At 38.0% G+C, this 23,990-nt stretch overlaps 1 protein-coding gene across 4 annotated transcripts in view; it reads left to right on the forward strand.

The window, feature by feature from the left end:
- The window catches only part of diaph2 (diaphanous-related formin 2), a 346,642-nt gene that overhangs the window by 200,105 nt on the left and 122,547 nt on the right, over positions 1-23,990 (forward strand). For all 4 annotated transcript variants that reach the window (XM_083980784.1, XM_083980786.1, XM_083980787.1 and 1 more), the window contains 3 exons: positions 7,433-7,534; positions 9,562-9,801; positions 15,933-16,062. In XM_083980784.1, the coding sequence (XP_083836910.1) occupies positions 7,433-7,534; positions 9,562-9,801; positions 15,933-16,062 (472 nt within the window). The remainder of the gene's footprint in view (positions 1-7,432; positions 7,535-9,561; positions 9,802-15,932; positions 16,063-23,990) is intronic.

Raw genomic sequence — 23,990 nt, forward strand, 5'->3', positions numbered from 1 at the left:
GTTGATTTCAATTAGATTTACCAGTATGACTTTGATCCCTAGATGGTCATTTGGTACTGTTTTACTTAATATCTCTTCATGATATAAATAGTCACAGCGGTTGCTCTCATAGAAATGATGAGAGACATTGCAACTCTACAGTTAGTTTCATCTTTTTGTTTTTGCTTCTTATTTTCTTTTTCATTTAGTCATACAGTATGACCACAAATAAGTAAAAGCTATAATGCATACTGAAAACAGAAATCCCACTGTAATATTTGACCCTTTAGCTAATGCACCAGTTTAGCTTTCTTCTGTAGATTACCCATGAGACCTGTTGCTCCTGGAGTTGCTCTAACTAGAGTCGCTTACAGTAGGTCCGCACACTTGCCCTTTTTTTCTTTCATCTCACTTTTAAATTGTATCAAAATATATAGTGTGTCACACTGAGTCGTAGTGCATGCTGACTGGGTTTACCTGCTGTAAACAACCAGTGTTGTTGGTGTTCGAGTATGCTCTACTTCTCTACACCTTGCCATGGCAACAACCTTTCCGCCAGGTCTCACAGGAGTCTCTCCTACTAGCCTTGCTTGTCATTATTGTTTATCTCTCTTGTCAATCACCCAGATCACCATGATGCTCATCCAAATGCATGGACCCATCATTACATGTGGTAGTCCATTGGCTGCAGGGTCTGGCAGTGCCCATGCCAGTCTTTGTTCTCTGCTGTAACAACAGGTGATTGTAGCAGCCTGGCACATTGTTGGGCATCATTTGCATGGTGTAAAAGTGCACATGTGGGGCAAGGCGATAAGTATGGCTTTGCATTGGGTCTGTTGGATTAGAGCTTAAGCAGGAGAATCAGGGTCCCCCTTGGGCTTAATTGTGGTTTATTTTGGCACACAGCACATAACTCTCTTCTGCATCAAATGCTAATTTAACAATGAAATGTGAAATACATTATGCTGATTTGCTAGGGCTGGAAAAATAAAACAGAAAAGGAGAAGTATTGAATAAACAAAGTAAAGGCAAGGGAAAGAGAGCGGAGGCCTGGCTTGGTGCAATATCAAATTCAGAAATTGATGGCCAGCACCCAAGGTACTACATGTACTTTTCAGTGATCATCACCACGCTGCTGATCTCTCGCCACAGGGTCCTGGCCAGGTACTCTCTCCTCAGGTTGAATATTGATTAAACACACACACATACACACACACACACACACACACACATCATGGACACACACACACGGCATACAGCACAACCGTTAAATTTTGATTAGATGTGGTCCATGCAGCTTCTCCTCAGGCACACTGGGTACTATATTTTCTTAACGGAGTAAAAATTATTTTTCTGTTTTCACTCTCCAATTCAGTGTCTTTGTTTCAGTGACAGATGGCACATCACTCACAGAGACTCTCGCAGACAGCAGACTCCACAAACAAATTAATTTCTATTACTGTTTTGCATGCGAGTTCTATTCTTTTTTGATTTATCGTCTCATATACGAGCAGCGTGCGAGGATGACTGTATTAGACGAATAAGAGACGAAGAATTAGACGAGAAAGAATTTTGATCCAGTGAAGTTTGTCTCCTTTATTTCCACCTTGACAGTTTTGTTTTTCATCAAATGTTCTGCATATAGCTTGTCTTCATGAGTTTAGTAAAACCAGTTGTATCACATATATGTATATGGAATAATTACATATGCATTCACGGTTTACGGCACAGCCGTCGTTCTGTTAATTTATGAAAGGTAGATTTGTTTGTAAGTACTGAGGGCTCTCAACAGATTCAAGTGAAAGTGGATTAGGCTTTCACACACATTTTGTTTATCACTCGGTGTTTCTGTTTTTTTTTATTTGTTTGTTTTTTTCTGTCTGTTGCTCGCCTCTGTTCCTGTCTCTTTTTACCAAATTCTATCTCTCTGCTTATCTCTTTTGTTTCTTAATGTGATCCTTCCATATGCCTTGTTAATTTCCCTCTTAATCTTGCTTCACACCTTTCATGGTGAATGTAAGTGCTCAGGTGTGCGCATTTAAAAAAAATCCTTCATATTTCCTTCTAAAAGACAAATTTAATGTCACACCAAGTCTGTCAGGTTTTCCAGCCCCAACCCTCAAATTAATCCCTCCCCCCTCTATCTCTGTCTCTCAGCCTTTTTTCCCCTCTCTCTCACTGTGTTTGTGTCTTTCTCTCAAACTGCATTTCTCATTTAGTTTAATGCGATTTTAGAATCTGTCACACTCAGTTTGTTGCCTGTCAGTCTGTCACTGTGGCTTTGCTCATAGTGAGATTTGAGGTGTTTGTGTGGTTTGGCAGGGTGTAGATTCTGTAAGACTACAACAGCATGTATGACTGATGTTCATTGTTTAACATATTTACATGTGAGACAAGATTTTCAGATCATTGCTGATGTTCATTTTCTTTTTTTCTTGATCAGCTTATTCCTCTTCATTATTTAAACCTTGCACAAATTAACATTTCAAGTTTAAAACAAGTGTTGTAATTGTAAATACTTACACATGATTGTATATAAAACTATGGTTGATACAATTTGAACTGAAACTATTACATTTGTAACCACACACCATTTTAGTGGGAACTCTGTTAAAACTGTACCTATTCTTGTAAACAAAAACACAACTTGATGGCCTTTGTTCCACATTCTCAGTTCCAGTTCTGTGGTAGTAACCTTTTGTTTGAGATAGATGCTGTCTACACCCACAAATCTATTGTGTAAAGTAACTTTTTTCTCTTTTGCTCTTAAGCTTAGTTTGAAAAAGGTAAACTTTTGAAATTGCACATAATGTCTTCTCTAGAATTGTCAAGCGTTGGTTAGAGAAGTGAGCCTTGTAGAATGTTTAGAAGACTTCTTGTCTGTCTATTATTTTGTTATTGATTCAAACTGAAGTCTTCACTGATTTGCCATAAGCCAGGTAGGGAGCCTGCTGAGGTGTCACACTACGGAGATAGCAGTCCCACGCTGCTCTTCATCACAAAGCATGGGCAGAATACCACATTTCTGTCTCCAAAAATTGAGGAGAAAATCAATTAAAATGAGAAAATTATATCTGTCAAGCACATGGAGACATGGTTCCTCTTCTGTCTTTGTTGTAGCTCTCATCAGCCTCATATAGTGGAACACACTTTACTCAGATCATCTTTTGCACATCAGGGGCTTCTCCCTCTTTCCTCCTTTATTGAACCCAGCTTAATAAAGACTTAATTGCTCAGAGAAAAGCTTTATTAATTGACCTGTCTCACACTATATCTTATGGCCTCTTGGGTCATCTCTATCTTTTTGACATCACTGTTGGGTATGTGCCTCCCAGCTCTCTATTGCACAAGGTGGAAAATTAGGTGTGGTATGTGTTATACTGTAAGTCTATACAAATAAAGAAGAAAGATGGATAGACCATAACAAAGCATTAGACTGACAATTCATTAAAATTACTTTTTTTTCAACAAAATACAAAATGTATTAAATATTTTATTTTGGCATTTAATGTTTTAGACTCTTTATGTTGCACTACATCAGCACCTGCTGATTTAAGCAGCATGCAGTGGTGTAAACTGTATGTTTAAAGTTTAGGCCTAATTGATGTCTAATGCTCCCCTTTTAAACTGTATTAACTTGGCATGGGTTTGCGGATCCTGTGAAACTGTGAACTTGATTCACTGGAAGCTGGATGACAGCAGCAGAGATCAAAGTATGGAAGTGAAAGCCCTGCAGATACTGTCATCCTCTACAAATGTTTAGTGAACCGTAACCTGTATCTCATTACTTTTACACTCTCCTTTACCCTCGCAACTGCTTCCATTCCTCAAGTACAGACCTTTCACAGTCTGGGTTGCAGTAGTGGGAATATTTTGACAATATTTACTGCAGTGCATTTACATTGTTTATACACCCCAAAAATCCACAGCTCCAAGTGAATCTTAGGGGAAACCACCATTAATGGCGTTATGGGGCTCTCTGAGTCCTTGAGTTGACCTGCTGACAGCAAATCTATAATAAACAGATTTTGTATTGTGTGCAGTGATATACTAATCTATTTCAGAGTAGAATAACAATAAAAAAACAATATGCTGTGGTGATTCTTTAAATTGAAAGTGACTACATTTTTGACCAGTTGGCTTACATTGTTTTCACACAGCTAGAAATAAATATGCAGTTGTACCACTGCTGTCCTTGACAATATTAATTGTTTCTAATTTCTCAAACTGAGCATATGATTGATTGACAGGCAAAATATATCCAGGATCACACACGCAAACATTGTTCATATACTCTGAGCGTTTCTTAGCCAACAGGGGAAAAAAAAGATTCCTACTGACAAACTCAGTGGAAACAGTTGCACTTTGGAACTCAGATCAGGAATCATACAATCAGTGTATGGTTTCTGATGGCAAGTAGAGTTATAATGCGCATCGTTTTTTTTCTAATTAACTAAACCTGTGTTGAAGTTGTTATTCACACCCTTAGAGGCCAGGTTTGTAAAAGTAAATGAGTTACATCACATTTCCAATAGAACATAATAGCACGGAAGTGTTATCGCCTCTTTTTCCACTCATCTTTTGTCCAATACACATTGTGAAAGAACTCATCATTTAAACATATTCTCAGTGAAAGCGTAGCATATGCTTACCAGGTAATGAATACATTTGTTGTTTTCACACATTTAGCCTACAATCTGTTTTATTTTTTGACAAGGAGATACTAGTATTCATAAGGTTTTAACCCAAACAACAAATTTAGCTATTTGCTGTCGCTGTTTTTTTGTGTGGCTTGCTGTAGCTTGGCACATGTGCTGATATGTAGTGCCTTCATCTTCGCTCAAGGCTGTAAATGAATGTGTAGTGTTGCTAGCTTACTTGCAGTAATCTCTCCTAGACTGCTGTGTATGTCTGGTGGCCTGTGGTGCAGAGTCTGGCCCAGCATCATCACCCAGCCTCCCACAATGCCACACATATGGTGCTGCCTTTGTGTCAATTGTGCTCTATGGGGTTTCTGATAATTAACAAGACGACAGACAAATGAAATGACAAGCACAAGGTGGATTCGATTTTTCATTACCTTGTCTTCGTTTTTGTGCTCTTCACTTGTATTCAGCAGTGAAATGTTTTATAATAATTCACCTCCTTCAAAACATTAAGACCACTCCTAATGGTAATTATCAAGGTCTCCATGTTGGGAATCCATTGACTATTCTGAATGGCCTGAGCTCTGTGCACTAGGCATGTATGTGTTTGTGAACTGTATGTCATCATGGATGTGAATGTCACTGATATGTTTTAAAAGGAGAGATTCAGGTGCTGGAATACATTCATCAACAGAGTGAATATAGGACAAGGACACTTTTCCTTCATTTTATATTATGCCAAAAAGGACTCGGTAAAAGACACTCTGTATAAGCGTGAAAACATGTCCCTAATTGTCTTTTTGCTCTTTGCTCAGGAAGCAGTGCCCAAGAAGAACAGTCTAAATAATTGGATTTGCCACAGTAGTTGCAGTAACTGTTGTAATGGATGAATGGTTTGCTTCTGGTTTTATACAGAGCAAACAGAGTAAATCTATCTGTAGTCAAGAGGAACTGTTACAAATTCACTAACAAAGTTGGTTGTTAGTAAAGTTATCACAAAGAACTTGTTTGTTACTAAAGGAATTACAGTGTTACTCTTTCATCTGAAAATAAACAGCAGATCACTTTTGTTCACTTGGAATTTTATGATTACACCAACATGCTCTTAATCTGAATAGAATCCAGATTTAAAATCTGACAGGAAGATGTTATTTGATTAAGACTACACTACTGTACTCAAAACACATATGAAAAGATTAAAATGTTACTACAATTCACATTTGTGATCAAAATAACAAAAAATCCAGAATCAGTTTTTTTCACATCTTAATGAAAAAGTCAGTAGATTTATGAAAGAGTATCAGTTAGAGTTTTTTTTAATGAAAGGTCATGAGTGAATAATTAGCGACATAAAGGCTCTGTGGTGTGTACAGTGCATCCATTGCTGTGGTCCATAGGGGAGGGGAGAAGGAAATGTGTGCCCAGTCATCATCTAGCTCCAATATACAATTCCAATTACACAAATAAGATTATTTTTTTTATTTCTTATTTATATCATCAACCATCTTTTCTGCTTCTGCTGATATGATCAAAAGCCTTCATTATCAAGGCACCATTGCTTGCCGCAGACCCTAATTGGGGCTTCAGCAAAAGCAAGCAACATTTGATATAATGGCTCCCTCCCAAACAGGAATGCCAGGCCTGCATTATGGGTTACTTTTTATATTGCTGAGTTCCCTGAGGGGAAAGACAGAGATGTCATCATTAGTGGGCAGCAGACTATGGCCATGGTGCCCACGATGACTGCCGAGGTCTATAAAGTGGTCAGCCAGGCCCGTGGCCCAGTAGCTGTGTTTGCTCTCTGTTGTCCCTGAGTCTGAGTTCCCATCTGCCCACGTGACCCTGCGCCAGTCTGCTCCCGCTGAATACATTAGGGGAGTGGGGAAGGAAGCTTTGTGAAGACCTGGAAAAGGGCACCTTTTCTTCTTCTTCTCCTCTGAGAAAAAGAAGGGAAAAGTCGCTGTGGTCAATTTTATTAACTTGGCTGACCTTCACACAAACAATTAACATTTACAGAAAACACAGCCCCTCCCATTATCTGCCTCATCTCCATCCTAATCTTCAGCCTCACCACTAACAGCATCATCTTTTTTTTTCTGCTTCTACAAGGGTAATTTAATAGAGACGCGGCAAATTAATGGCAAACCCGTTGCATGTATTTTTAAGGCAATTGCAAGGTGATGTGGATTATGCAGTAGAAGGTCAGCTATCTGAAGGTGCCTGACATGTTCAGTAATTGGCTAAGGGCCACTACTGTCACAGTAAACCAGGCCAGCAGTGAGCGGTGATTATGTGACCTTATCTACTCACTCTCCTACCAGACTGTCAGCAAACCTCTATTCATTCTGACTGAAATTAAATCCAATAAATATGCATATATGGAAGTATTTTTGTTTGTTTTGTTTTGACAGAAATTATCATCCTATTCATTTATAAATTGAAGAGGAGCCTTGAATCTGTGACTCATTTTTTCTGTCATGGGTTTATAAAAGTGCATTAAATTGCACAGTTTTATGTTTTGCTTTACCAGTTGTATTGTCTCATATGAATTAAGCGCAGACTATTAGCTAACCAGCTAAGTTGAAGAGAGATACACTTAACAGCAGCTTCACCTTTTGCTTGTACGGACTTCTCCTACAGTGTAAGATTCTCAGTGATTTTTATCCTGACGTGGACAGAAAATGAGATTTGCATTAACAGTATCTCCCTGTGTGTGTGTATGTGTGTGTGTGTGTGCGTGTCTTTGTGTGTGTCTCTGTTTCTGTTTGTTTCTGTTTGTGTGTTTGTGTGTGCTCTCCCATTTGTAGAACCTGATAAAGAACCTGCCAGAGCAGAAAGAGCTGAATTCGCTAGCGGAACTAAAGGGTGAATATGAAGAGCTAGTGGAGTCGGAGCAGTTTGGTATTGTGGTGAGTATAATTTCCTGTGTTCTGTGTTTGGATTGTGGTTAAGGTGGCACCATGAAATTAAGAAATTTATAATTTAGTGGTATGCATCCCCAAGAGCTGTAGTAATGTTTAATTAAAACATCTAACAGTAGAAAGTGTATATTTGATAAAAGGAAAAACTCCCAATTTCCAAATGACATGGCTGTGATTAAAAGATAAGTACTTTTGACTCAGCCGAAGAACAGTTCAATCATTTCTGATTAGGATTCAGCATTGAGAACTCAGTGAATTCCATATTTTGACACCAACTGTCAATGTTGTCTCATGATAAAATCGTACCCTAAGGCTGTGAATCCTGCCTGTTATAAAGTTCTTTGAAAAGCATACAGCTGTAGTCAACCAGCTTGGTGATGTTTCCCCAATACTCTAATTGATTTACAATGAGTCAAAATCTTTTGCAGTGGTAGATAAATATTACTTGGGGTAACAGGCTGTGAACTTGGAGTATAACAATATCAAAAGAACAAATATTTAATCAAAACTGCAACTGTATTGAAGTGTGTAAGGTCTTCTGTTTTTTGACTATACACATCAGATTAATTACCACAACTTGTTTATTGTGCCTCCTTTTTTATCAAGCAATCTGTTGCTTGATAAGAAAGAAAAAACATACAAACAAACAAAAACATGGTGGATGACTGAAAGCACAGGTTGAAACGTGCACCGTAAATCAGATGTAGAAGAAGAAAAATACATCGACATGCTGTTCTGACCTTTCCACTTAGTTACAGCTGTAATTACTTTTTAATTAACTGCTCTTGCCATCCATTTACCAAGTGAATACCCAGCACTTTAGGGAACCGCAAGAGGAAGTGTTATCTTTAAACTTAACTTTACAACAAGATCAGAGAGGTATATTACAGAGTTTTACAAAAGAAATGTTCAATTAGCTCCAAGGGTCACAGACATGACCCATCTCCCAAGTTATTCTCTTTACTTGTTAAAGACTTCCGTGCCTATGTCTTTTAGGAGGTTTAATGAAGGAGGGGGTGGCAGTTTCCCTCATGATCTCACCAATGTTATGATCATATACCTCCTCACTGATGAAGTAGCTCCTCAATGCGGAGCTATTTGGTTCCCCTGGGAAATAAGCCATGTTCAAGCTTTTCTCTGCCAGAGCTGTCACCAACGTACCCGCTTTCATTGTGATTTCTCCTTATTGTATAGGAATCAGTTCAAGAGAGGGAATGTGTGCGCTTAACTATGCGATTGTGTATGCACATATGTGTATGTGCGAGGAATTGAGGTGGGTGGGAATGTTGTGTGTGTGTGTGTGAGAGAGAGAGAGAGAGGGGTGGGGGCAGGGGTAGTGTGTCACAGACGACTTTCCCATATACATGAATAAATTTAAGCGGTAATGAAACATTATGGGCTGGATCTGAAGGTTGCCTTCAAGCACCGGATTATGCAGCAATCTGTAGAATTTGTCTGTGGTTGCTGCTTTGCCACATATCTTACAGCCAAAACCCTATTTGTTTTAATTCCCTCCCATTTTCATAGCTATTTTTTCTCATTTTCCCTTTTTTCTTTGGCTTCCACTCCCAAGCCCACAAGTATTGATTGGGGCTGTTATTTATTTATGACAAATCTTTTTAATGGGAGGCTGCCTTATCCATATGAAAGTCAGGAGGGAAGCAGGAAACAGGTTAATCCCATTTGTTTAAGAGGGTAGTTAATTTTCACTTCATTTAAACTAGTCACAGCAGTAATTACACTGGGGATTCAATATGACAGTGATGGTGCCCTATATGATTTATGGGATTTATTTTGTGTCTGTGTTTGCTCACCATATCAAAAGTTCTTGTAGTAGAGAATTTCAAATTGTTGGAGAAAAATTGATGATTGAGAAATAATGTAAAGTTCTGTTCTGTTATTTGTGCACTGGCCTGGGAATAGAGTTACCCTGAACATAACTACAGTGTTGACTTCTGTGGCCTTGTCATTTGTCAATACAAACACTTACATGATTGTTTTTTTTTTTATGTCAGATGAGTTCAGTGAAGCTCCTACGGCCACGTCTCAACGGCATTCTGTTCAAGCTGACGTTTGAGGAGCAGGTGAATAACATCCGGCCAGACATCATGAATGTGACATTCGCCTGTGAGGAGGTGAAGAAGAGTGACAGCTTTAGCAAGCTCCTGGAGTTGGTGTTGCTGGTCGGCAATTACATGAATGCCGGTTCGAGGAACGCCCAGACATTTGGTTTCAACGTCAGCTTCCTCTGCAAGGTAACGCATCACTACTCTGAATAGTTTTGAAACATGAAGTGAAATTAATGCGAAAGGTGATTCTACCAGTATACGCCCATGGATTTAGAACAGATTTTGATACATCTATCTGATAAAGCAACACAAAAAAAGGTTTTGATTAGGGCTGTAAAAAAAGAACTTAATTAATCGCAATACTACTCTGTGATTAATCTGGATTAAAATACTAAATATTATATTTATTTTTTATATATTATACTACCTATATTTTCTTCTATTCTCTCTTATATATTATTTAAGGATGCAATTTATGTACCTACAGTACAGTTATCCATTACACAGTCATGTGACACACAGACAATAGACTGTATACATTATGTGATTAATCGTGTGTTAATTTTTTTTAAACACGTTATTGTTCCAGATTAATCGCATGTGTTAACGCGTTAACTTTGACAGTCCTAGTTTTGATACAACAAATAACTCAAACTTTATGAGGCATGGAACTTGAGCCAGTGAAGGCAGCACCCGTATCCACTGCCAGGTAAAATCACAGCAGTCAAAAGTGTGAAAGAGAGGATAGGCTGCCATGCACACACAGCTATACTAAGCACAACAAAGCTCTTGAAGCACACCTTGTCAGCCCCACACACACATGCAAACTTACACTAGGCGGGCAAAGGGACAAGAGGCTTCCCTGCATCGTGCTCTGAGAGGAAGATGCAGGTAAAAGAAGAGAATGCCAGACCCACTGAAGAAAAAGCTATGGTTGGTTGTGTCACAATGAAAACAGGGTGTTAACCTTGGATTTTAAAATATAACTTAAACTAACAAAAGCAAGATGAGTGTAAAGGGTTGTGTTTATTTATTATTTGTAGCCATACATTTGTTTAGTTTGGTGTATAAGTCAGAAGTCTAGTTGTGGCTTTTCTCAAATGTTGTCATTTTGATAGTGATAGTGTTTGGTATGGAATCAGGATTGGTCATCTTATCCAGATAATTCTTGACTAAAATGTTTCATACTGTACATGCATACTGTGTATTCAGACCTATTTTCTCTGGAACCTGTCCACATGCAAAACCCTTTCCAAAAACAGTGATGATATCAATAATGATAAATTAAAATCGGACCATAAGCTAAGATATGTCCTTTAAATATTCAAATTGTCTTCATGCTAGCTGTTTACCAAACAAAGATCAGCGTCAGCATCACCACTCTATCTACAAAATCAACAGCATGTGAACAAATACACTTTAACTTGGAGCCAAATATGAAATTTGTTGTGTTGTCCTTTTAAAGTAGCTTTGGCACCATGTTGTAGCACACTATTCAATGTCTTATCTAATTGATTATAAAAATGACAATATTTATTGGGCAGCCTACAGAGTGCTTTAGGAACTCGTGGGGGTGCTGAAGCAGGGGCAAGCCTCCTCCCATCGCTTCCTGTGGTTGCCAATCAAACTGTGGGGCTTAACAACTAAAATAAATGACAAAATCCATTTTTTATACTGCCCGTGTAAGAATTTAAACACATCTTTTGCAGTGTGATTTTCTTCAAACTCTCTGCTCTTCTCTAGCAATAGAACAACTGTTCTGAGTGTGGGGAAAAAAACTGATATACCTTAAATAATCATGTCAAATGGATCAGTCATGTCATGTGAAAACACTTTTCACTTTTTTCCATATGGGCAGCCCATGTGTAAATGCCATAAGCCACCACCTTACACACATGTTTGAAGCCAACAGTCTTGCAAGTTGCATGTGTGAAAAGGGCTTAAGTATGGTGAATTCAGTGTGCCTTTGGTATTTCTGCAAGCTGACTGAATCAGTGTGAAGTGTCAGTGTAGAACCTGGTAACGCCTCAGGGGGCTGATTGGGCCATTATTGATGGACAAGAAAAAAGTCTGCTTTCTCACTTTAGTCAATCAAGTAAATGGCCCCCTGGGTAGCAGGTCTAGGGTACCTAATGGGCTCATCAGGGAGGAGGAGGTTGATGATGGGAATGAGCTGCAAGGAGAAGGGCACAGGCTGACCCACCTTCCCCCTCAGCCCTCCACTATGGTCCCTCGTCCTGCCAAGGACACACAAATCTCCCAGGAGCCTCATACATTCAGCAAGCTGAACATCCTTTCTGGCTTCACACAGCTCCATGGATTTCACACATGTGTTGTGTGTAAAACATCTGAGCATATGACATGACTTTACTATTTTTTTTACTTTACTTTTAAAGGGGAACTGTGTAAGATTTGCACCTTAATTAAACAGCTTCGGAGTAACTGTGATGGTTAAATGACAGGGAGAATGGAGGCTGTCTTTTTAAGTATTTTTTTTGGCGTTTTTGCCTTTATTTGACAGCACATAGTGAGATAGACAGGAAAGGGGGAGGCAGAGAGAGGGGGAATGACATGCAGGAAAGGTCTGCCCAACGCGGGATTCGAACCGGGGACGCCTGCGTTGAGGACTGTAGCCTCTACATGGGGCGGCCGCCTTAACCACTGTGCCACGCACCGCCCCGAATGGAGGCTCTCTTGTCCAAAAACCAGCATTGCAATATCAGCGCCTCCGACCCGGTGTCCCAGATCTTGTCTCGGTGACACTACAACACAAACATGTCCCATAATCCGTAATTTCTTGTTTATGGCAGATTAAGACTACACTGGACTTGCATAGTTCCCCTTCAACTCAACAGGTCATCCAAATGGCTTGGTGTTTGTCATGTTAAGTTTTTACATTTTTATGAGTCAGTACCAGTCAAACTAAAGCATACAAATAAGAATGATGCTTCGGAGTATAGGAGAGACTTGTTTCATAATAAAATATAAATGCATGCGACCATCTGCTGTATTACTCAAAAACAAAGAAATATTGTTTCTCTTGGGCCTTATCCTCCTCTCACCGTGGGGAAAACACTTTTATAGGTTCTCCTTAATAATTAAAGAACACATGGCAATGATTTGTGTTCGATTTAAGTAGAACAGAGGAGGCTATCTAATAGGCACTTGACTTATAGGAGAGTCATCCACCCAGCATCCGTGTGACCTTGTGTCCTGCTTTTGAAATATAGCATATTCCACAGTCAAAATATCTGATACAATCAACATTGTTACCATTGTTATTGTGCAAGTCATGTCCTCAGCACCAATGTTTGTATTGGGCAGGAGGTAATCTAGTATCACTTTTGTTGTTTTATTCACAGAGCTCTTACGCTGTGATTTATTTATGTACTACATTTCCCTTTTCTTCTTTTTAGACAGTGATATATTTGATTATATATGCAAGCGTATAATGTTTTCATCCTGTGCTGGAGCTCCACAGACATTAAATTGAGAAATCAAGTGCTGGCAATCCCTCTGTTAGTGTGAGGGTTCTAAGTCCCATCGCCACTTCTTCTCTTATTAACTAATTATTGTGTTATTTATTTATTTCCTCAATTTAAATTTAAGTGGAATTTCATTTTAAAACAGCCACTTTAACACTTTAAATGCTTCATGTATTGGGCTATATTGTACTAAGTGGTGAGGGATTTGGAGTAATGCTATCTCAACGCATTTTCTGTTGTGTAAGATTTAATGATATCACTTCAGAATTTGCTTTCAACAACACTGAAATACTCTTTTCCCATTTACTTGAAATGGATAGATTTATTTTGAGGAGTAGCTTTACTCATACAACACCCAGGTGCCCTATTAAAACATAACATGTAAAAAATATGGCAGCCATAAAAAAGGCATTTTACAGTGCATTAAAAGAGTGCTCTAACCCTTCAGTTTTGCTATGTTGCAACTGTATGCATTCATATTTACTTTCTCTCATCAACATACACACGATACCTCATATTGACCCAGTGAAAACAAAATTGACATAATTATTCATACCCTTCACTTGAACTCTTGAAGTGTATCTTAAGATGCCTCGTATTTCTTCTTATGACCTTTGAGATGTTTTTCCACCTTGATTGGAGTTCATCTGGGAGGCACCTGAGTCATAGTTGAGGTTCTGGATTCTTGTTTCTGTGTGTGGTACTTTAGTTGATAAATTACAAAAATGTACAGCAATTGTGGGCTTTTAAATGTAGATTGATGAAAGAACACATTTTTTGTATTGGTTGGTTTATTTGTTTGTTTCTTTTTGTTTTAGCATGATGTTGCAATTTAACAAAATGTGAAGAAATTCAAATGATCTGAACATTTTGTGAATGCACTGTATGTAGTAGTTTAAAAGAGAAGATTTTAGGTAAAACTGAAGGCAGCCTTAAGGTAGACTAAGCTCAGGGAGGAGAGCATTTCATAGTTTTGAAACTCTGATAGTAAAAGCCCCTTTCACTTTTAGCTTTTAGCACAAACTTTGAAATGGCCAGGACAGGGGATGGACTTGGATTACAGATGACCCTAGACTTTGGCATAGACCAGCTCCATACAGCCTGTGCACAAATACAGCACAACCAGTGGCACAGTTCTCACGATATCTAACCCTACATTGATTGAAATTCCTCATGCAAAATAGTGTGAAAATAGCATTAGTGCCATTGGCTTTACCTAGGAATCCCCTTGCCTTTACAGAGGCTCTTGACTGAATGTGTAACCACTAACAAAATCTCTTTTTATTTCAGCATGAAAATATATATTTTATTTCTAATTGTGAGATCATTAATTTTTAATGTTTCACTGCAGTTTAAAGATCAACTTTATTTTAAAAAGCTCTTTTTCCACAAAAAAAAAAAGTAGATGGAGTCCCAGACTAAAAAAAATAAATTAAAAATGACATGATAAGCCCTGATTATACTGAATGATCATTTAATTAAAGCTGTATACATAAAATCAAAACTACAGGTTTGAGTAGAGCAGTTCAGGTGGTGTTTTTGAATTAGTCAATATGCATACCCTGTCGTCTTGGTCCAGTTTTTTTCTGTCAATAAAATTCACCTCACAATGATAATATGCTGTGTTAATAATGATATGAATGATAATGATATATGAATGATAATTTAAATGCTTTTTACCTGGAATTGCATGGTTTCACCACCTGTATCCTATACTTGATATAACCCCACAGCGTATCCATTCTCCTTCCCTGTAGAGGCAGATGATTGGTTTGCCTTAAAGAAGCTTCTGTAAATTATTAACACATCGTTGGCACAATGGGAAATGTGTTACAAACTATAAATACAAGATATGTTTTACCAGATCATTTAGAACTCTTTTTATTTTATCAGCACATCGGAGAAGCACTTTTTGTGTGGTGTAATGACAGTTTGGTACATAACAGTAGACAAATTAAAATCTAAAATGCATGAAATTAAATTGTGATTACTCATTGTGATCCTCATCTACTGGAAGTATATGTGTGTGCTGGTTTGCGATGGTATACCTCTGAATGCCTTGTTTGAGTTCACTATTGCCCAACTGGAGTGGGTGTGTGCATGTGCATGTGTGGGCATGTCCAACTGCAGGCTGTTTATAGCACAGATATTATCAGTATGAGTACACACAGGTAGATTGTGCTAATTAGCTTTCCCAGCATGCCATTCAAACAGCATGGCAATCACGGTGGGGGATGAATATGGAACATGTTTCCTATGCACTGATGTGGAGTCTCCGGCTCCTGTGTATGAACACAGACACAGAAGTACATTTGTGGCTAACACAATACAGTACTTTGATTCAAAGTTTTCTTCCCCGCTGTTCTTTTATATGGTTGTGGCCTCATCATATGTGTGTAAATATCATATGTACGGTGTACAGTACTGTACTGTACTTTGTTTTTGTTTATCCATCTGTAAATGGTTGTCTAAGTATGTTGCCATTATAATGCAGTTTCATCCCCCTAACCCTATTTAAGGACATACAGTATCTATTGTTCTGAAAGGATGGGCATTGGGCACCTACAACACAGCCATTGTTGCTTTTTTGTCAATTAATTTGCTCTTTGATTTGGATGTTTCAAGCACTGTATTTCTCTATGGCTTCACTCAGCCTTATAATCATTGTCTAACTGGTCAGGCAAGAGCAGTTTTGCTTTTACATCTTCAAGAAGTTCAGGTAATTTAACAGAGATATGAATATGCTGTTATTAAACCCCTGTGTAGCATATTTGAAAAGTTAATGAGTATTAAAATGTGGGTTAATCAGTTATTTTCTCTTTTTCTTTTTAGCTGCGAGACACTAAATCCATCAGTCAGAATACAACACTTCTTCATTTCCTGGCTGACAAGTGTGAAGAGAATCATCCAGAGATTTTGAGGTTTCCAGATGAACTGGAGCATGTGGACAATGCCAGCAGAGGTATGTCTCTATGTCTTTATGTCTTTTAGACCATCACACATCATAACACCATGCACATTATAAAAGTTAAAGTGACCTCATCATCTGGTATTGAATACAGGATAAGGTTTAAGGACTTTAGAGTGGACAATTTAACTATTACAATATATGTAGCAAATGTATAACCCTACATTACACCAATTTACTTATTCTGTATTATTTCCAACACATTTTCACACTTAAGTTACAATCCCTTAACGACAGCCAGGACAATCTCTCTGTGACAAAAAATAGAGCTGTTTGTCCAACCACACTGTCATTCAGCCTGTCAATAAACTAATTCCTCTCTAATTCTATTCTCAAGCATTTGGTGGAATCCCTGCAGGCTTATTTACTTTGTTAGTCTCATAATTGGTTATTTAATCTAATTCAGCTAATTATGCACTTGACTAAGACTGCCAGCCATTGTGTAAGTGGACTGAATAGTCTTTGTGCTCTGTATATATTTAGATGTCTATATGTACAAATTTTGAATTATATCAACTTTGTCATTTGATGGAAATTAATTATTCAAGGAGAAGCCAGTTAACTGACTGAGGCCAGAAATTAAATCCCCCTTGCAAAAAAACACTCATGAACAATTTAAGACACGGGGATACGAAAAAAAAAAAGTTTACTTCAGGCTCAACATGCTCCACTTGCTTCATTGATCATCACATATAATTAAGCAGGATTTTCAAAAGAATGCTGTAACACAGTGGAGTGACAGCAAAGTTACTGATGTCTCAAGTCGAGAGAGGGCGGTAACCATTTAAGAGAATGTCTCTTGGCCACATCTTTTATTTTATATATTTTACAGTTTTGGCATGTAAAGGCAAGGAAAATAAGAGGAAGTTGAAGTTTAAAAACACCTCTAAAAATCCACTTTGAGCAAGATGACAAAGGAATATATTAATTGGAGGCCATGCACTAGTCATATGTCGTTGGAAATCTTTAACTACCTCGCAAACAGTCTGCAATGCTTCAATGTTATACAATTAATACAACTCATTGATAAATGTAATCATGCCTGCATAACTGCCTCAGAAAATGATCATATTCCCTGCCTTGATTGCCTGCTTCAGACTTTCACTCATCCAGTGCACAACTCAAACAACACACAAATGGGTTTGTCATCTTGCTGTTGTCGTGATGTTGACACAGTTGTTATTTCACCACTTTCACCAACATTCTAAATAGTGTATATGTTTGATCCTTAATGATTGTCAATTAGATAACTGATGCTTTTTTGGTTTGTTTTACATTTCCCCCCCTCAGTGGCCTACTACAGCATTTAGTGATAATGGGTACAAGTAGCAATAAAAGCCTGTTTTAGTGCTTTTAGTCCGCATTAATGCAGATATCTATCACTACCTTCCAAAGCATCTGTTAATATGAAATAGATAAGTGCCACATTTAACTGCAGTACTAAACCACCAATTTGTCTTTTATCAAAACATCATAACTAATTGTGTGTGAGTGCATGTGTGTGTTTCTGTTTGTTTGTTTAACATCTCAACAATACAACAGTTTATTGCAATCTGAAAGTCTGATGTGGCCCCCACCCACACACACACGTCCTGCACACACACACACACACACACACACACACACACACACACACACACACACACACACACACACACACACACACACACACACACACACACACACACACACACACACACACACACACACAAGAAAGAAGCTGGCCTGATGGAGCTAGAGGTTAACAATAACTAGGTTCAGCACGTAGAGAAGTTCCCTAAGGAGAGATTTCCTCTCTCTTAGGATTCAGCCATTATCAAAGACTATCTGTATTAAGGTCACTTTTGATTAAAATTCACATGATTATGTAAGGAGGCAGGGGCAGCAATCTACAGATGTTCCACAAAGGATCTGCACAAGGGGAAAGGCCATACGTTTTAAGACTATTTGCTGTTGAAATTGCTTTAATTAAGTATCACACAAAATGGTGTGTATGAAATGTTTGTCAAAAATGCGCAGTGTGATATCCATTCAACTTTTAGCATATCATATTGTACAGTGTATCAAAGTATTTTAACTCATTTCACCTTTAGCAAAAACAGGTTCTTTACTTTGCCTGATTTTTTACTACTGCTGTATGTTATGAAGAAAAAAGCATTTATAAACGAATCCTGATGGCATTAATATTCCATAAAATCATAAAATAAAATAGCCTAATTGTTGTAATCTGTAGATATTAACTTTACTTCACAAAGATAATTAGCATGCAATCACACACAGTTCTTTGTTGCAGGCATTGTATTATTTTTAGTAATTATTCTGGATCTTTTGTACTGTACCACCCATGTCTTATAAGTCACTATGGACAAAAGTGTGCTAAATGAATGTACCGGTAATAAGCTCTTGCACAGTATAATACAGAGCAGCACTTTGCCTTTGCTTTCTCTGATTTGGTAGTCTTGGCAGCGACAATGCACCTTAATCACTCCATCAAAGACATTATTATCTTGGCGGTTCTTTCATTTCATGTGTTTTTGACAGGAGTGTTTCAATGAAGTGTGGTGAAAAGTTTGGTCAATGGCTGACCAACAAGTCTTATATCACTATATATTATTGTCTCCATTGCCAAACAATTTGTTTTCTACTATGGCTCCTATTCTGCAGGTTCTTGGGAATCCAAAATTTGAAGACAACCTATAAATTAAGTGAACTGAGCAGACTTTATATAGGCTATATACTAAACATTTATAGCTAAACAAAGACAAACATACACAAAGTCATGTCATTACAAGTGATTCCAGTGGTTTAAATGTGTACAGTAAACCGTAGAATACCACTAACTTCTAGGAAAATTGAATTTAGAATGGTAGAATTCATCATTCTCTGTTCAAAATATTTTCTTCTTCAGAAGGAAAGTGTCCTTTGGCTTGTGAAAGTGCAGAAAATGCTACCCTATTTTTTTTCTTTCAAAACCACTGATTGAACAATGCTGGTGAAGTCATAACAACCTGAATAACACACACGGAAAATATATTGTGTCAGGGTTGCAGGAGGAAGGACCCAAATGCGAGAGCTAACACAGGCACATTACTTGCAAACTAAAGTTTAATCTCTCAGAACAGGCAGGATAACATAATGCCATGACAAACTCACAATAATCGGACAAAGTGAGACACTGAGGCTAAATACACAAGGGAAGACACAGGTGGTGCAATCAAGACAGGTGAAACACATTACAGTAGGTAATCAAACAGGCGGGAAACAGGAAGACAGGAGTAGTATAGGACGTGACTTCAAAATAAAACAGGGAACGGAGACCTGACACACAGGAAAACAGACCTTCAAAATAAAACAGGAACTAAACTCAACTAAACAGGGGAACACAGAGAACGTGACATGTTGATAGTATTTCTCAGCAGTATCTACAGTAGCATTTTTTTCGCCAGAGAGTGAAAAGATACTGCAAAAGCAATACACTTTTTCAGTCTCAGAATCTTTGTAAAGGGCTAGTCGAGAGATGTATCACAATCAGCAGTATTTTGTAGCCAGACTTACCTCCCTTTGTTGGTGATGTCTCTTGAAGATACAGAAATCAAATAATGTGCAGGAATAAAATGTCAAGTATGATACGTTGACCCATAGCCTGAGGGATCCTTGACCAAATTAACAAGGTTCCCTTTCATAACAAGACCAATTTTGCTTCTATCATTGGTTTTGTACCCAAACTACTCCATATTTCACCCTGTGCTCTGCCTCTCTCTGGGCAGAGGATTGGTATCCTCTCCTGCCACCATGTCAGTTGGATCTCTACTGATAAATCACATTGAAGGGTGAAGGATTTGAAGGAGGTCTGGGTCACTCAGGCCTTCAATTTTACTGGCATAAGTAGTAGATGTGTAACAGCATAAAAAGGACAAACAGCATTTTCTCAATCCTGGTTGATATTATCTTTAACACACTATTTAGGCGTGCCATACAACTGATCCACTACATCCCATTTTCATTTGCTATTTTAGCCTTGAATGAGCTCAAGACTTGTTCTAAACTAGTTTGGCACACCTGGTTGACTTTCCAAAGGAAATTGATTGCTAATTTGTGATAAAACTGTGGTTACCCATTACTGTGTTTGATTGATTCTTCCCACATTTTACTGTTTCACCCAGAATGAACTTGATGTGGTTGATATTTAATATTGATTTCAAATGAATTATGTTTTTGACTTGTACTCCATGACTCCACGCATTTCCCATCATGTTCTTATCTGCCTGAAAATTACCATCTCGTTGTATCTTCCTGACTCATTCTTCGAGGATGACAGACCACCTAATTGTGTGTAGTCAATACTGAACATACTGTATATACTATGTATGCATTCATCCATAAAAGTACCATTGCATATTGAGACTATAATTAGTTGGAATGTAGTCATAGATTTCACTATTTTCATACCCCTGACCTCATCTTAATACCAGTGGCAAAGCCTTGAGAGAAGTGTGATTGGCCAATTTGCCTTGTTAAATACCCCCTCGAGATGGATATGTGGGGCCTGACAATGGGACCTAAGTCTGTGTGGTGATTCCACTCAATCAGTGGTGCAGTGACAATCTGTCGTGACAATCCGGAAAAAGAGGAAATATGACACAAATGTTCTCATAAATCTATTTAGTATAAGGCATAGCCAAGGGCAAAGTACTTTGGAGCCTGTGAGAGAGAAAATGGAGAATGAGGGGGGGAGAAAAAAAGATGAACTCTGAGGATATTAATACCGCTGTGAATATATCTATTATCCACATTCATTTCAAGGCACTGCAGCATAATAAAGCAGTGCCCATTTCCCATTTAAACTCCTAGCAGTACTTTGCTCTGTATTACGTAGACAAAATGCCTTTCTGGATGGGGTGGAACACAGAGGGGATCATTTGTCTTTTGGTTTCAATGGAGTTGCAGGGAATCATGGGGTTGAGAGGATATTCCCTCATGCCATGTCTAGAGAGCTCACTAAAATCAGCTGTTGAAGCTTGAGGAAGAATGGACATTATTCAAGCCAAACACTTTGGTATCACTGAAAAGAATGTAGATATATGTAGTTGTTGTAGTTTTTTTGTTTGCTATTGATGTTTTTGCTTTTTATTGAGATTTCATGTCAAGTTGATCCTTCGCACTTAGGCAGTTGCTTAATCATTCATTTTACAGCTTACATGCATTGACTCACAATTTAAAAATTGATGACCTAGGAGATGATGAGGAAAGCCACATTAGGGACTTCACATGCATATGGCATACATGTGTCAAGCATTTTTATTGTATTAGACTAGGGCTGTATGAAAGCAGAGGAAAATCGTCGCATTTATAGTAATAATAATACAGTGTTACAAATAGTAAAATAAAGTTATTAATTATATTAAGACAGTAGTATTTATATACTCATAAAGCAATCCCTCAAATACCTCAGATGGATAAAGGTATTCACATTGTTGTTTAAGAAACTCTAGTCTTTACATTTATGCAGTGGTAAATTATCTTTTATCTGCCTGCTTGGCAACCTTACTGATTCCCCAGATTAATTTAGAACTATTCCCCAATGACTCTTGTGGCCATATTTAACAACTGTCCCTCAAATGTTGACCACAATGCAAAATACAACATATTCACCCACTAGTTTGCTATAGGCTATATGTGTGTTGTGATTTTGAGTTATAGGGTTTTTGTTTTGGTAAAATCCCAGTAGCAACCATTGAACACCAACCCTCAAGATTCATTTGAATCAACGTCCAAGATAGTGTTTATTATTGGTTTACTACATAATGTATGTCGAACAATTAGCATGACGCTTTCTGCTGTTTTTCTTATGAATAGTAGTTTATTGTTATTTTAATTGTTATATTTTTCTTTCTTTTGTTTTGCTATGCTAATACAACATAGTCCTATCTCAATGTTGATATGTAAAAGACAGGAAATTAGTGGAGTGTATCAGTTTATTAGGATCCTTATTAGCCATGATATCAGCTCCTCTTCTTGTATGTGTGGCTGGTGTGATGAAGGGCCTTGTAAAATATTCCTCCCTATCAAATTACATAGCCTAATAAATGTCTTCAACATCTACAGTAGACACAGAGATTGCCTACAATATGAATCATTTAATGTGGTTCTATGCAAGAAAGGGATGGCCTGTTTACTAATCTCTATGGCTTAATGCCTAGCATTTCTCTCTTGAGGGTAACAATCCCATTGATGCTGCATTTTTCAATCATAGGCAGGCATCCTTCTCTGAGGATGTGAGTTTTTATATCACCCATGTCCCCTGACCTCTACTAGTGTAACCCTTAGTTTGCTAGTGTTCCTCAACAAGCTTCTCGTTGTTCATTTTGATGTCTGGCCACTTCTTCAGTAATGGCTCTGTGCTCTTGTTCAGCTCTTTGAATTAATAGCTTTCACTGCTGCAGTGATATGCAGCCACTTGATAAACTCTCTCTAAGTAGGAATGCCATAGCTGTTGCCACTAACAAGAGACCATCTCACTCACACACAGAAATATATAAATAATCGATTTCACAGTCAGTGAAATTTCCCTTCTTAGATTTGTAGTCAAACTTTTCCATTCTCCCTTAGAAGTAATTGAATGACAATCTGATTTAGGTGCATATTAATATTCTCAATGGGAATTCCATTTGCCATTTAATCGCGAGAGTTAATAGGGTGTGATATGAGGCTCACCATTGTGCAGCATTTCAACTTTATTGCAATTTATAAAGTGGGAAATTGCAAGGTGAACGTAAAGACAGTTTTCTAAATTGGAATATTTTTTAAAGATATGCAGTTTTCATCTTTTGTTGTACATGTAGTTAGTGTAATATCAGCCACAGTTTTACAAATGAGAACCCAGGCGGAGTTCATCATGTGGCTTTGTTTAAGTGGCTACAAGATCATGCCCCAGGGAGACTTTCATCAAAACTGCAGCAAGTGCACATAACTTCAAACCTAGGTGGAGAGTCGCCTATACCAGCCAAGAGCACACAACCCCAAGACAACAGTGGAGTGGCTTTGTCTCTGTGTGCACTTCAGAGGCTCAGCTAAAGCCTGGATTGATACCCTTTTGAAAATCTATGAAGAGACCTGGAGATTGTAGCTCACTAATGCTTCCCTTCCACTCTAAGACAGAGAGGATCTGCAAGAAGAGGCAAAGTAAAATACAAATCCAGGCGGACAGAGCTGGTTAATACTGTACCCTAGATGACTCGAAGCAATAGTCAAGAAACAAAAATGTTCCTATTTCAGAAGAAACTTAGATTAGGCAGAGTAGTCAGATGGTTGTACTAGTGTTCAGTTATTAAATAAGTTATTTTTTTGTGTTCTGGCTCTGCTGCGTATTTGTCTACTGCTTCCCTAAATTTTAAGCTCTAACTTTCAAGTGTAAACATTTTGAAATCTGTATCAATGCTAAATCAATAGGGTTAGATCCTCCCACTGATAATGGTAGAATATATCTGGTCCTAAGTTTTGATTTATATAAAAAATAGATTGAACACAAAACATGATCCAGTGGATGGAGTATAGTTTAAATAGGATAAGAACATCAGAAAACCACTTTGCTCTAGGTCTAGGATGTAAAGAAGGGCAGCTAGATGCACTTTTCTGTGGTATCCATTTGGTTATGTTTGGAAGTTCTGGCTTTCACACTGTTGGTCAAGTCATAAAAGTTTGCTGTTAATGATTGTGGGTTTGTTTACATTTGAGTGCCCTGCTCGTATTAGGCCTGCACCTTTCCATCTATCATTTGGTTGGCGTTTCAGAGCCTAAGCACCAAGCAAACTCTCCTCGGAAGCTTTTCGTGTTTGAGAACTCATCATTTATACATCAAAGGAATTTAGCAAAGGGTAGTTGTATTATTGAAGGCAAAGTCTTCAGTAACACACAAACAACGA

This window comes from Trachurus trachurus, assembly GCF_905171665.1.
Source record: "Trachurus trachurus genome assembly, chromosome: 10".
NCBI lineage: Eukaryota > Metazoa > Chordata > Actinopteri > Carangiformes > Carangidae > Trachurus > Trachurus trachurus.